The sequence below is a fragment of the Polypterus senegalus genome, chromosome 3 (assembly GCF_016835505.1).
Source record: "Polypterus senegalus isolate Bchr_013 chromosome 3, ASM1683550v1, whole genome shotgun sequence".
Taxonomy (NCBI): Eukaryota; Metazoa; Chordata; class Cladistia; order Polypteriformes; family Polypteridae; genus Polypterus; species Polypterus senegalus.
In genome coordinates, this window is record NC_053156.1 from 110,512,026 (window position 1) to 110,527,053 (window position 15,028).

Consider the following 15,028-nt stretch of genomic DNA (forward strand, 5'->3'; position numbering starts at 1 on the left):
TCTAGGGCTTCCTCCTGACCTGACAGCAGCAATAGCCACACAGAACACATTCAATTTATGATATTCCAGCTCTCTGCACATTTAGAATCTTAGACTTTCATGTTGAAATGCATTAAAGTGTATGTTACATTTTACAGATAAGTCATTAACTTCATTTAAATAAAGAAAACTGATAATAATTACACATGTTGTGGCAGCACTGTCTGCATCACAGGCAGTCACATCCCTGGTGTTCCCTGCCTATAGTTTGCATGTTTTCCTGGTGGGTTTCCAGAGTGTGCTCCAGTTTCCTTCCAAAGACATGAAGGTTTAGGGATTTGGTCACACTAAAATGACACTAGTGCATGTGTGCGCTTGTGTTCACCTTACAATGAACTGATGCCCCGTCCAGGGAGTGTTTCTGTCTCGCGCCCGATGCTTGCAGGAATGGGCTCATCCTTGGATTGATGGATTTAATCATTAAACATCCTTTTCAGAGATATTGAGGCAAGGTGTCCTTGGAATTTAATGGGTGATTTGGGCAATTCAACACAGCAAAGCCAAACCTGTTCTCACTGTGATGATATATGTGATAGGATTTACGTATAGTACACACGCAAGTATTAACAGTAAAATGCTTGCGTAGCAGCTGTGTCCACTGGAGCACGCGTTGCCTCATGTGAAGTAGAAACCTGGCCTTAGAGTACTTTGTAATTATTTAATTAATTTGCATAATTATTCAATGATTAAATGAAGAAAAAGCAGACACAGTAGGCCACAGCAACCCTATTAGACCAAATAAGAGAGCTCAGTACAGTCAGTACTGTACAGTACAGTCAAGTAGAAAAGTGTGAAGAACAAACTAAGAGGCAGATTAGATTACGAAACACAATGTAAGATGTTATTATCCTTGTGCAAGCACGTACAATAGGTTCAGTTAGGCTTGTCGATAAATAGTGAATGGTAGACTTAGAGAAGTTTGTAGAATATTGGGACGCATCATCAGAAGTGTTCCTCTGGCTCATGGGGTGTTTTGGCCTTTCAGACTATACACCCTCACCAGAGGCGGCCAGCTATAGGGTGATCAGCCCTAAGCTTGCGTCCCATGCCCAATTAGTCATGAGAGTCATTTTGGTGTCAAATGACTGACATCTCATGAACCTAAGTATGGCAGCCTAAGCTTGTTACTTGGGGGCCCAGCAAGGGGCATTCCTCTACATCGAAAGCCACTGACTACTTCTTTCCGCTTTAGCATTCATTGCTGTCAACATTTATACGGTGATCCAGATGTAATTATGCAATTTTCATTATGCTATAACTTATTAAGTTTATTACATTGAAAATCACCCGAAAAATCCCGGACCATTGAGAAGTGTGTGAACTGACGACATGAAGAACAGTATACAGTATATATATGTGGATATGTTAATATATATGTGTGTATATATGTAGATATGTGTATATATGTAGATCTGTATATATATATATATGTATATATATGTGGATGTGTATATATATATATATATAGATATGTGTATATGTAGATATGTATATATGTATATGTATTTGTATAGATGTTTATGTGTGTGTGTGTGTATATATATATATACAGTATATATAACAGTGACAAAACAATTACATTGACAATCATGTTATGTTATTTTTAAAATGTTCCCTTTTCTTTTTCTTAACTTCTTTAACACACTACTTCTCCACTGCGAAGTGCGGGTATTTTGCTAGTTTAGAATAAGAGAACAATGGATGGATGGATGGATAAATGACAGCTCATTAAAACACAAGATCAAAGATTAATGCATCATTGAGAAATTGGGTGAAATAAGAACCTGCACCATTATGTATCCCCCAAGACTGGACTTAGAAACCACTGGACTATTCCAAATGGACACCACATAAATGTGTATGAATGGGGCCCGTGATGAACGGGTGTCTGGCCAGGGCTCGTTCCTGCCTGCTACCCAGTCCTGCTAGAATAGGCTGAATTGTCAACTGATGCTATTATAGAACCAGACAAAAACATCTCTGTATCACACAAGGTGCAATTAAATATTTTAGATTTCCTCCTGCAGTATCTTTTTTCTAAATATTAAACATAACAATGAAGGCCTTATGAGTTTATTTTTAAATAATATGGGCAAAATTGTTATGTCTTTCATTGTTGAATTTAGGTAGTCTAATAAGTGCCTTATGATCTCATTACATGAAGGTCAAAAGATTATACTGTTAGGAGATTTACAAATATAATTGAAGTAGTAGCACAGATGGCCAGCATATTATGGAAAAGGTCAATGAAGTTAAGCATCATGTAAAATCAGGATCACCCCTGGAGTTCACTCTAATGCATATTATGAGGTGAATAATTCCATTTTGTAACAGGTTTGTGCCATGCCTGCCACCTAGACGAATCCACTGCATCCACTTAACAGTGTCATTTCCAGGCAGAGGAGTAGCTTCAGTGACAGACTTTTGTCACTGTCTTGCTCCACTGACAGACTGAGGAGATTGTTCCTCCCCCACACTATGCGACTCTTCAATTCCACCCGGGGGAGTAAATGCTAACATTACTCAAAGGTATTGTCTGCATTTTTATTTTTATTTTTTTCATTTTTATTACTATTTAATTTAATATTGTTTCTTTGTATCAGTATACTGCTGCTGGATTATGTGAATTTTCACTTGGGATTAATAAAGTATCTATCTATCTATCTAGACTGCCACCTAGATGTTGGTTTTACTACCAACTGTCCCCTAACAGACTGGAAGAAGGGGTGAATTGTGTAATATGACCCAATTAAAATAATCTGCAAGCATACACGCCTTTACAATCAGCCTTTCATGCTTCCCAAACTGCCAACTCAGTTATATAGCTTCACCTTGTACAACCTTGCTCCTTGAGTCTTCCAAATGCATTATGTCAAACTGAATTTAACATATCTAAAACTGATTTTAGTTTGGTGATGGTGGTCATATTCACAATTGTCCTTTCTCAGCTGTAAAATGCTGTTCTTCCTTTAGAGGTATCAACATCCTCTAGTTGTTCTCAAGGACTAGTGCTCTTCACATCAGGATGGTGTGTTTGCAGAATGGCCTGTTCTATTCAGATTCATCAATTTGTTTTTAATAATGTTTATTTTTTTATTTCGAATTTATAATAATATTCTAATGCTCTGCTGGTGTTTCAATAAGCCCAAACATGTTTGCTCTGACCGTTCCTTTGCCATCAGGAGGCACTTTTTGCTAGGGTCTGTACTAGCCAGCACTGGAACATCTCAGATACAGAGGCATATTTAACCTGATTCCATGTGTGTTTCAAAGACAACTGATTAAATCAGGGGTTTGATAAGGTGAATCACAGCAAAATAGGCAAATGCTTGAGAAATCAGTCAGTTCCGTTTTATGTATCTATAAGTAAAGGAGATGAAAATTCTTTTTTTTTGCTTTACATTTGTACAGCTGTGCATTGGTGGTACAATGGTTTTGTATCTTAGCTGCTGGAGACTTGGCTTGAATTTCAACCCAGTGTCTGTCACAGAAATCCCAGTTAAATATATAAAGACTACATATTGTAACTGAATAAAATGGAAAACTTGAATAAAATGAATAAGACAGAAAATTGGAAAAACATATGGATGGGGGATAAATACTTTTCATAGTTATAAAATAGGTATGGTACCTTTCTCTGCAGGTTATGTGCCAAAGTCTTAGTTTCAGTCACTGCATTATTCTCCAACTTGACTAGCTGGTCAGTCCGGGAAAGTATAGCATCCAATCTCATGTCAAATCCAACATCTGCTGTAAGTCTGTCCAGTTTCATTTTCTCTGACAGCTGATCTAGAAATCTAAGATACTAAAATGGGGAAAAAGTGTGTTTTTAGATGAAATGACTGACTGCAGTGATCTGACCAGGCCTAAATACATAGTAATCCTTCAAACTAATTAGAAGGAAGTTAATTAAAACATACTTGATGCCTGTCCTACGAGCAATAACAGCATGCTTGAAATGCAACACATGCACAAAATAATTACAGGCCATAACTGGCAATTAATACTGGAAGGCCTTATGTTCAAACAGCTACTCATTCACTTGTCCATGTTCACAAATCCACTTTCTCAGTAACATGAGGTACAAAGCAGAAACCACCATAACATATTCATAACCATGTCTACACTCACTTACTCTTGGCCAGTTGACAGTTTCCAGTTAATCCAAATTGCATATTATTGAAAGGTAAAATGAAACCTAAAGGGCACTTAGATTTGTTTAAAAGCAGCCATCCACACATCCCTCTCTTTATCCAATTCAGCATCATAGGCCCAGTGATTTTCCATGTAGCAGAAAGTAGCCAAACCTAGACAGGTGACAGCCTATCACAGCACACATTCACACACCAACACCAATAAATATGGGTCCAATTTAGAGTCACCAATGAATGGTACATCTTTGGTATATGGGTAGAAAACCAGGAGAAAACCCCAAATATGCAAAGCCCTTTTATAATGAAACCAGCCTTGGATTTGAACCTAAGACTCTAAAGCTGTGATGCAGCAACATTAACCACTGTGCCATGCGGTGCTAGTTTCAAACTAGACTATTATCTCTGACTGTTTCAATGCAATATTTGAAGTACCTCCAAGTTAACTTACACTCTGCTTATCGACACTCATGCTGTCCCGAAGTACATCGCCTGTGATCAGTTCCCCTTCTAGCTTACTGAGTTTTCCTCGGAACTCAGAAAGATGACGTTCAGCCTGCTTGGCTCGCAGGAGTGCTGCTTCAAGGAGCTCTGTTTGCCGCTCAAGCTGCTCTGTCATCCGGGACACTTTGGCTTCGTCCTGAGACAATGCCTTTTGAGAGAAAAAGAGAAAAAGTGACGCTGATTAGGTTCACATCAAAGCAACTTTAGGAAAGAGCAAAAATAGCTAAGATTGGTGAAGTGGCATGCTTTACTGCCATGGACCTTAAACTATATGCTCATGTTCCAGGAATCAGCTTCAGATCATGTATGTTTTGTGACATGGTCCATTGAGCCTGCCAGAAGTGTCAATTTAAAAAATGGAAGGCTGTGACTATAAAAGGATGCACATGAACACAACAACATTTAAGGACACTGTGGCATGGGAATAATCCTCAGTTGGCATTAAGAGGTCTGATATGTGCCAACAAGACATTCCACACACCATTACCCTAATACCACCCTGCACTACTGATGTAAGGTAGAATGGATACATGAATTCATGCTGTTTATGACACATTCTAACCCAACCATCTGCATGTCACAACACAATTCAAAACTCCTCGGACCATGAAATATTTTTTCAGGATTTAGTCATCTAGTGCACTCTGTAGTCTCATCTTTCTGTTCTTAGCTGACAAGAGGTGAAACACAACATGGTCTCATGCCGTCATAGTTTATTTGCTTGGGTCTGACATGTTGTCCATTTATTTGTGCCCTTCTGTACATCACTGTTGAAACAGCTCTTATTTTGGTATTTGTGACCTTTCCATGGGCAGTGACTACAAATGCCACCTGAAAAGAGTAGAAGGCAAGCTGAGATAAATATGTTTTAATTGACATGCAGAATGATTGGTAGTCTTATGGATATTTCAGTATATCTGAGAAATTAAATCATACTTAAACTTTCCCTTCCATTGCTCTCTTTAGGTAGGTTGTGTTTTGATAATTAGCTGAAATAATATGAATCGAGGACCAAAAGATGAAACGTAAGTCAGAAAGGATATGAAGTTTTTAAATGACAAAACTCAAACCAATCTTTTGTCAACATAAAACAAACCCCTAAATCATAGTTCAACTAAAACTGCCAAAGAATCAAATACCAGAAAAACTAATGTCAAAAAACAGAGTGGTAAGTGTCACAGTGATTATCTATCAAAATCAGATGAGAAGGAATTGAATATTGTGACCTTTATACTGTCGCACTACTGACATCATGAAAACTAAACATCAGAATTGGATTCATTAACCCATAAAGCCATAACATATAAATAATTATTTAAACCTATGCCTCCAAAAAGGAATAAAAAACCATAGACAGCATATAATCACAACAGGTAGAAGAAACACATTTTGATCTGTATCAAATATAGAACTGCTTGTTTTACGGATCTAGAGTGCGTGCATTGCAATCACATTTCTCTCTATTATATAAAAAAATCCTGGAATGAGACAAGACTTTTTAGCCTGGGATGAGACTTTTTCAGAGAGATACTTTCAAGTCCCGCAAGACGAGAGTTTGTGCCAAGAGATTTAACCACATCCGTTGCCAGAAATAAAAGACAAAGAGTAGATGACAAAGTAGAACGTTGTAAAGAGGTTCCAAATCGTTGGTGTGATACACATGCAGAGCAAGTCAGAGATTATGAAAGTACTAAAATTCTAAAGTCTCAAAAAAATGATAGTAAAGATCGCATTAGCGCAAACAAATGGAAATTATTACTCGGTGAAATGACGTAACAGCAAAAAGAAATTGAATATATTGTTCGGATTTAAACTTTAAGTCGGAGACTTGTGGATCATCTAATTTGTGTTGCCATCAGGGAAAGTAGTGTTTCTTCTAAATGAAGAGGAGAATTCAAAAATTTGTTGTTTTGTGAAAGTGGGTGGCAGAGACGCGAAGTGGCTGGCGTATAGCGCAGGCTGTGGGGTTGGCAAGAGAAGTTAGAAGGGGGCAAAGTCCCCTAGTTAAAACATAAAACTGAGATTAATTAGAAGGAGAACAATGTAGAATTACCTTATAAAAGTGCAGTGTTACATGCCTTTAGGACATTTTTGCACAAAGATTTTCAGCACTTACCTGTCTTTTGTGCTAATTTGCTTATTGCCTGGCTGAAACAGCACCTCAGAATGAAGACAAACAACAGCAACCATGCAAAAACTGCTGCGTTTAACTGTTCAAAGCGAGGATGTATAACACTAGTGTTAGTAAAAGTCAAAATGAAGTTAAAACACAGTCAAGCAAACCTTAACAGAATTCAACACTGGAATATCAGCTCTGAGTATCCTTTTATTGTATCCTTGGACAGTCAACGCACCTGCTAGTTTGACACAGCAGAAGATTTGCAAAGTACAAACTGTTACCTCAGGGAGAAAACGGACATAGCAGAACAACTAGATGAAATCTTTTGGCTATTTAACAAACATCAAGTAAAGACAAGGCTGACTCATGTCATGTTATTTTCTCCATTAAAATTCCATCTGAAATGTAACTCAACCAGTGCCCTTTTTTACTGGGACACTTGGTTTCATTTATAGGAAACAATGAGTATGACCAATAATCACACACATTTTTGTTACTGAGAAGTTAAAATGCACTAACATTAATCTGCTTATAGTATTTATGCAATTATTCTATATTCTATGGTGCCTGGTAAGATAACAAAAACATCCTTTCAAGAATTTCCAACCACTCACATTGCAAGAGAAACCACAACTGATTATCTGGTGATGGAAATTAGGGTTATATTTTGTTAATGTAAATGCTGAACACTCAAACTTAGAAATGCAAAACTTTAAAGCATGCAATTAGAGAGATGTAAAATTATTTTTTTCATTGGTACATCCTGTGTGTTGGGTAAGAATTAACTATGTAAATAAATGATTAACAAATGTTTATCTGTTTAAAAATTGTCTAGTCTGTACAAAAAACACTCTTTTCAAAAGCTGAGTATTCCTCAAAAAAAACAGCTTGGCCCATTTAGGCATCCTTAATCTTTTATTTTAAAGAATCTTTAATAATTCATACATTTATAGGGATTCTACAGCCTAAACTAAACTAAAAAGCACTTAATAGAAACCATTTTAATGCTGTTAAGAAAGCAAGCAGAAGCGATACCTCTTTCTGGCTCTCCACTTTGCGGTTTATCTCCACAATGCGCTCTTTGATGGCCTCTTCGGAGGGTTGAACCATCCCACTCTGTCCACTCAATAAATCTGCCAGTTCCTCCCTGAAACCATGTAACAGATTTTGCGTGGACCGCATCTCATACTGGCTGCTGCGAAGGCTTCCATCAAGATCCTTTGAGCGCTTTTCCAGGGTCCCAAGCTCTTGTTTGGAGACTTCCCATGCGCGCCGATTAGCTTCAGCTCTCTCCAAAAGGGCTCTGTTTTCTCGTTCAAGGTTTCGTTTACCCAAGACAATGCTCTCTAACTCCTGGTTGCAAAGCACAGAAAATCTAGTATTAAGAAAAAAATTACAAAAAAAAAATAATAAAAAGATACAGACTTATGGTGTATTCATCCAAACATTTACAAACCCAAATAATCCAATTCAATGTTGACAATAGGGCAGTAGTCTCTTCCAGTAGAAAGAAAGCCTGAACAGAGCACCATTTCTTCATTAAGATACATCCATATGCTCACTCCCACAATCGCAACAGGACAATTTAGACCATTCACATAACCTAATGTACATGTTTTGGGAAGTGTAAGGACAAAGCCAATACTAGGAGGATATCCTAATCATATATTGGGAGAACAAGCAAACTTCACATTCAGATCTAATTTCCTGTACTTAAAAGTTACCCATGTCACTAAAATGAAAGCAACTTTTTACATTTATTTCTAAATATTTTCATGAGAGCACTGCTAGATAAAATTAATACACATGATACTAGACACTAATAATAAATGTATGCAATGTAGACTGTTTGGCCTCATCAGGCACAAAGAATATTTTCCACTTTCTGTGTCAGTCATGTCCAGATCTGGCAATTTCGCACAATAGTGAGTAGGTAGTTCTGTCGAAAAAAAACCTGAATAAGAGCACACATTTCTTAAGTTCACACCATTTACAGTATATGCTTGCTATTTGACCCACTCCTCAAGGCATTTTTGAAAACCCGATTTCAGTTCTAATCAACTTGGATTGCTTGTGGAACTCCATTTTTTGACACCCATTGCACGCCCAACCTACCTGGAAAGGGGTCTCTCTCTGAATTGCCTGAATTTCCCAAAATTTCTTCCTTTTTTCCCTGCAAGGATGCTTTTTTGGGAGTTTTTTTTTGTGTGACTTTTTAGTGAGTCAAGGCTGGGGGGCTGTCAAAAAACAGGGCCTGTTAAAAGCCCTTTGCAGCACTCCTTGTGTGGTTTTGAGCCACACAAGAAATAAATTGTTGGTATCCTTGTTGTTCTTACACATAAAGCATGTATCACCAGAGCAGAATCAGAAAAGCTCCAGCAAAGCTAAATTTGCAAGATGGCCATTGTAATGTTCAGCTGTATGTTTTCTTAATTTTATCTTCTCTGTATATGGTCATAGCAAAGGAAACAGTACATTGTAGAACTACACAGAGAAGCTAAAATGAATTTGTAGGATATAATACTGCAATAAAAAAATTCTGTCCAAAGTACAGTAAAAAGGGTTAAAAAAAACTACAGTATACACAGTTTTAGTATTACATGATTGGTCATCTAAAGTGTCCTAAGTTATTCTCAAAGAAAAACTTTGAGAACCAAGAATGATAACTTTTTTATTTGTTACTTACCACATGTTGTTTATAGTAACAATAGAGAAAAAAATGTAATCTCATTTATCATCAGTAAAGGATATAACAAAGTTCCTGACACAATAGACTTCTATGGGGCCAATGATGAAGAAACAGCAAACAATATCAAATCAGCCATGAAAAAAAATCTCAATTCACTCATGTTGCATAATCATATGTCAGATATTCAGCTGTATGTTCTCAACATCTCAAACATATAATATGCATTTTTGCTAAGATATTGCTAAATAAGCCACTTTCAAAAAATGGTCAAAAGCTGAGGAGTTTGTTCAACCAGGATTGAGCTTTTGATTGAAGACCCACCTCTCTCCTCATTCATTGGTTTGAAAGCCACACCACCATATTTCTGGGTTTTTCAACAAAAGTTTGTGAAACTGCACTGCTGAATTGACCAAGGGGTACTTTCCTCCTGATATGTTTTCACTCGCTTTTCTTTCCTAATTGTTCCCCTCTTGCAGACCAAAGTTGCATTGCTGAAATTATGTGTAGTGACTGTAAAACTGAACTGTAAGAAAAGAATTACTTACTTATGTTTGATAGTACAACAAAGACATAAGAGATAAGTTGCTTTTTCCTTTTATTTTGAATGTATAACATATATTTTGTTTTTTCCTCTTTATCCTCTGCATCCTTGTTGTCATATGCCATGGTAACCAATGAATGAATTATTACTGGGCAAGACTCCTTAGCAATGGGTGAGAAGGAGGTGGGTCTACAATCCAATAAATCATTATTGCTATCTGCTTCCATTTTTGCTGTTATTGGTTTGATATGTGTAGTGTGTCATTGTTTATAGGTATGTATGTACATTCTAATACTTTATACTGTAGCTGAAACCCAGACACATGAAAACCAATTCAAATTACACATAGGAATCATAAGTCACCCAACCGAGTATCACCCACCCCATCCTATAACCCACCAAGCTCAAAGTACCCACCACTATATGTACCAACCATCAAACATCCCCACATGGCCCAACCCATTTCACCCCATACTGATCCTGGAAGAACTGGGTTACTCTTCTACAGGGAAAGTCTGTGGTGTGGATTGGCTCATTAGCCACACAGCCACTCTGCCCACCTGTAAGAAATATTAAGAGATATGCGGGAAACCCCAAGAAAATAAATGCCCTTGTACCATTCTCTTCTCTTAAATCACAATCATCTAATGAAAACAACATCTTCAGTGTACTATGTCACAAGTTAATAGATTTTTGACATCTTGCATAATCACAAGTAAGAGGTATATGGAACAATGAGTAAGTGATTATTTTCTTAGAACTCCTCAAGCCCCTTAGCCCAATGCCATTTCTTATGTAATTCATCTTCCTAAAGCATTCACAATGGCTGGCTGAAATGGATTAGTAGCAACAGATACCTGACGAAGGGACTCAACTTCCTTCATGGTAGATGCTGATGCTTTCTGTTCTCTGGCCACTTCTGCAACAAGTCTCATGATGGTCTCTCTACTGGCTTTGGAGTCAACCTCATGGGTTTCCATGCTCTCCTCAAGGATGGTAATCTTACTCTTCTGTCTGGCATTTTCCTGACAGAGCTCATCCAACTGCAAGACATATGGTGGCCATAAAAAACAATGAACAACATTCAGTGGTGGAAGTGAGCAATAGCCATACTGCAATTATGCACCTTAATTAAGAGGCACTGAGATCAGACTAGAATTGCAAGGACAAAATAAATTATTTGAAAGTGAAATCTGTCATGTAAGTATGTGCCACTCCAAGGTATATTAAGTGAAATGTTAGCATAACAATATGTTTCTAATATTGCTGATAAAATTGACATGATAGTGCTAGTTTGATAAATGATTTACCTTGGAAATAATATGTTCCTCCTTTCCTCCATAATCAAGGTTAAGTAGGGCAGAAAGGTGGCTGAGAAACTCCTTGTGCTTCCTCTCCCAACTGGAAGCTTTTTGCTGAGTGTCATCCCATTCATTCATGTAAAGTCTGATAAGCGGAAATAAAGCGTAACAGTTAAAGTCTGCTAAGTCTGCTGCTCCTGATCGAATCGAAAATGAAACACATGCATCAAATGATCTGCTGAAGTACTAACTGCCTCCATTTACTGGCTTTCTATCTACTCCAGACTTACTCTCAAGACTCTACTGTACAGCACCACACATTAATATACCCACTTTAAACAATATGATCCTGTGAAGGAATGGAGATCTTTGGATACTGTTTGTTCATGACTCCTCTGCTATGGTCAAATGTTCATTCAATGTGTTAACATTCACTCACCATTCATTCTTATCTGGAATCAAACCCACCTACTCTACAATGTACTATATATTGAAGTGACATTCTTAGAATCCATCAATGACATTTAATTTTTAATATTGCTTCATACCTTCCTCCTTTGAAATTTTATTTGCTGTTTTACTGTCTGCATTATAGTGTTCACGAAAGTCACCCATTCATCTATCTACTTCTTATGCAATTCAGGACCAAACTGAAGTAGTAAACACATTTGGATAGGGCGTAATTACTACACCATGCTTAGTCTCTCATACCAGACTAATTACATTCACCAATTACCTAAACAAACATGTTCTGGCAATGTGGGTGGAAAAATGGAGTAGCTGGAGAAAAATCTACAATGCTACATGTTAATAAACCTCATACATGTTCAATCACAAGGCTGCAGAACTTCATTGGGTATTATAGCAACTTCCCTCCTAATGCACTTAGACCCTGCCACTTGCATTCAAAGGTACCTGGCTGCACTCTGCAACTTAGTATGTAAGATCATGTGCAGCATTATTGTGTCCATGCTCAGCATTCTGGGATTTAGGTCAAGCCATAAGGTGCCAGAATCTGAGCAGGTAGCTCAGATGTTGGTACATGTAATGATGTGAATGTTGTTACAATGAATAGCACAGGCCATATGAATAACTGAACATTTAGCCACAAAACAAGCCAGCTACTGCATACAGTACCATCACATCTACTTAAGCCACTCTGCCTCAAAATAACAGGCCACTGAACAATTTCATTTATCAGTCTCATATTGGCATCATAGATGGCTTGTGCATAAATGGAATGTAACTGCTTACGGTGAACAAAAGCAGCTTTATTCTCACTGGATGTCCTTATTGCAACACAAGTGCAGTAAAGTGCTCCAATTACGATATGAAAACCAGACAATCCTGCAAATTGTCTTGTTAAGTTGGGAAAAACATGTTACATTTAATGTACTGTATGCACACCCACGCCATATGAATGCTGGATGTAGCACCTCACTTTTATTTCCCACCTTCTCCAAAATCTTGCACACAAACGGGTCAGAGCTGCCACAAATATAAGCACATTTTTCCATCACGATTTCTTTTATAAATCCCAAAGTTAGTATGGAAAGCTAAATTTCAAGCCTCTTTTTGTGTGTATACAGGTTTTATAAATCTGACAACCTGAATTGGTGAGGTAGCACTGCCAACCAGGGGTACTACTGTGTTGCCCGTTGTGAAACTCATAACATTACAAAACCTGCTTATTCCAAAGCATGGGCATTTTGGTTACCAATTTGCTCACACACATACTCAAGCAGAACCAATTTAGAATTAGGAGTCAACCTAACATACATCACTTTGGATGTTGAAGAAAACTGGAGGATCCACATAGACAATAATCAGGCTGGAGATTCAAGTCCAAGGATGGCTAATCCAGGTGAGAGCAGCACCTAATGCCAAAATAGCTTATAATTTCCTGGTCTTCTGCAATACATTTCTTTCTCAAGTTTTAAAGGTGCCCAAAGTCCTTATGTCTGTCACCCTGCCTAGAAATTTATTACACGTGTCTAGGAATCTGTGAGCAAAAACAAAAACAAAAAAAGCTTTATAACACTTATATAAAATTTATGCTTAACTTACCCCTAACATTTTCCATTTGCGCCCAGTGTTTTTGACAAAATCCTCTTTTCTAAATAACAAATTTGTGTTATTGACCTTTTGATAATTTTGAACGCTTCAATCATGTCACCTCTTAGTCCCAGTTTGCTTAAACTGATAAGGATCTATCCCTTCGATTTTTCCTCATAGCTCATACCTCACAGTCCAGGAATCAGCTGAGTTGTTCTACTCTGGACTTTCTTCACCACTGCTATGTTTTTGTAATATGGAGACCAGAACTGTACACAACATGGCAGAAGTGGCTTCACAACTGAATTATAAAGCTTAAGCATAGCCTTGTTTTACTTGTACTTCACACATCAGGCTATATAACTTAACATCCTATTAGATTTCTTGATCACTTCCGTACATTGTCTGGATGTACAGAGAGTCCAGTACACATATCATTTTATATAATAACAGATCTAGCCCAGTTGCCTCTTATCCTACCTAAGTATGACAAAATGTCATCTAATTAAACTTCATTCTTTTTAATTTCATTTTCAAAAGTGACAAAACAATATTTGTATCAGATACACAAGTGGTCTTCACACCCAGGGCTCACATTGAGTACATCAATCACATACAGAAAGATAGGAATATTGTTCAGAATAATTCCTAGTGCAGTTTTTTATTACTTATAACTTATTACAGAACTGTCCAAACATATCCAACTTCAAAACCCTTGAACCAGCAAAAAACGAGAACATGAATCCTCTTAGGAAATCAAGTTTTCTTCCCACATCCATAAGCTGTGCAGGTGAGATTATCTGAACACTGTAAATATTCTAATGTTTTTTGTTTATTTAAATTATTACGTTTTGTTTTACAAACACTCTAATCCAGGGTCCTGGAATTCGGCACAAGTGGCCATAACAAAAATTAAGCACAAAAATACTGTATTAGCAATAACTGCTTCAGCAGTAATAATTGACTTTTATTTCAAAAAAAGGGTAGAAATAAAATCCTGAAGCCCTTCAGACCTGTGTTTTGTTAATTGGGACAACTTGTTAGAATTTTTTTTTTGCCAATTTAATTTTTCTGTTCCTCAGTAATAAATCATCTGAAAGTTCTAACCCCAAGGAATGTTTTGTGTATTAATAATTAGGTTTGAGACACATTTAAAAAGATTTTGTACCTTCAGCTCTTGAAGTCTAAATGAAATGTTTTGATCTGTGGTTTAAGAAAATGAAAATTTCGAAGTTTTAGATATTCATTCTCATCACAGTGCCCTGAATACACACATATTTTTTGTTCTGTTTTAACACCATCCTAACGAATTCTTCTGCCAGAAGGAAGTACAGAGTAGACAGCTGGAACTAATAAAGCAGATGGACTTTGCAAATGCTGTAGTCCAGCCGAGTCATTTTGGACTGGCGGGACTGATATAAGAGACTGAACTTGCGCCCCGCTCTCCTTGGTCTAATCCAATGATTTTCAAGTTCAGTTCTGGGTCCCACATGGCAGACGTGTTACATCCCAATCAGGGAGTCTTTTTACCTTTGAGTGATCTCATTGTTTAATCTGTTGATGTTTTTCTCTTCTGATATTTTCCTTATTTTGTATTGAGAAAAGAGCTCTACTGGAAAATTTACATTT

The 15,028-nt window shown here is 37.2% G+C and overlaps 1 protein-coding gene across 1 annotated transcript in view; it reads right to left on the reverse strand.

The window, feature by feature from the left end:
* The window catches only part of ccdc170 (coiled-coil domain containing 170), a 47,821-nt gene that overhangs the window by 16,181 nt on the left and 16,612 nt on the right, over positions 1-15,028 (reverse strand). Inside the window, exons 6-10 of the mRNA XM_039747801.1 lie at positions 11,354-11,489; positions 10,901-11,086; positions 7,849-8,166; positions 4,642-4,842; positions 3,671-3,844 (exon numbers count right to left, since the gene is read on the reverse strand). Coding sequence (XP_039603735.1) covers positions 3,671-3,844; positions 4,642-4,842; positions 7,849-8,166; positions 10,901-11,086; positions 11,354-11,489 — 1,015 coding nt within the window. The remainder of the gene's footprint in view (positions 1-3,670; positions 3,845-4,641; positions 4,843-7,848; positions 8,167-10,900; positions 11,087-11,353; positions 11,490-15,028) is intronic.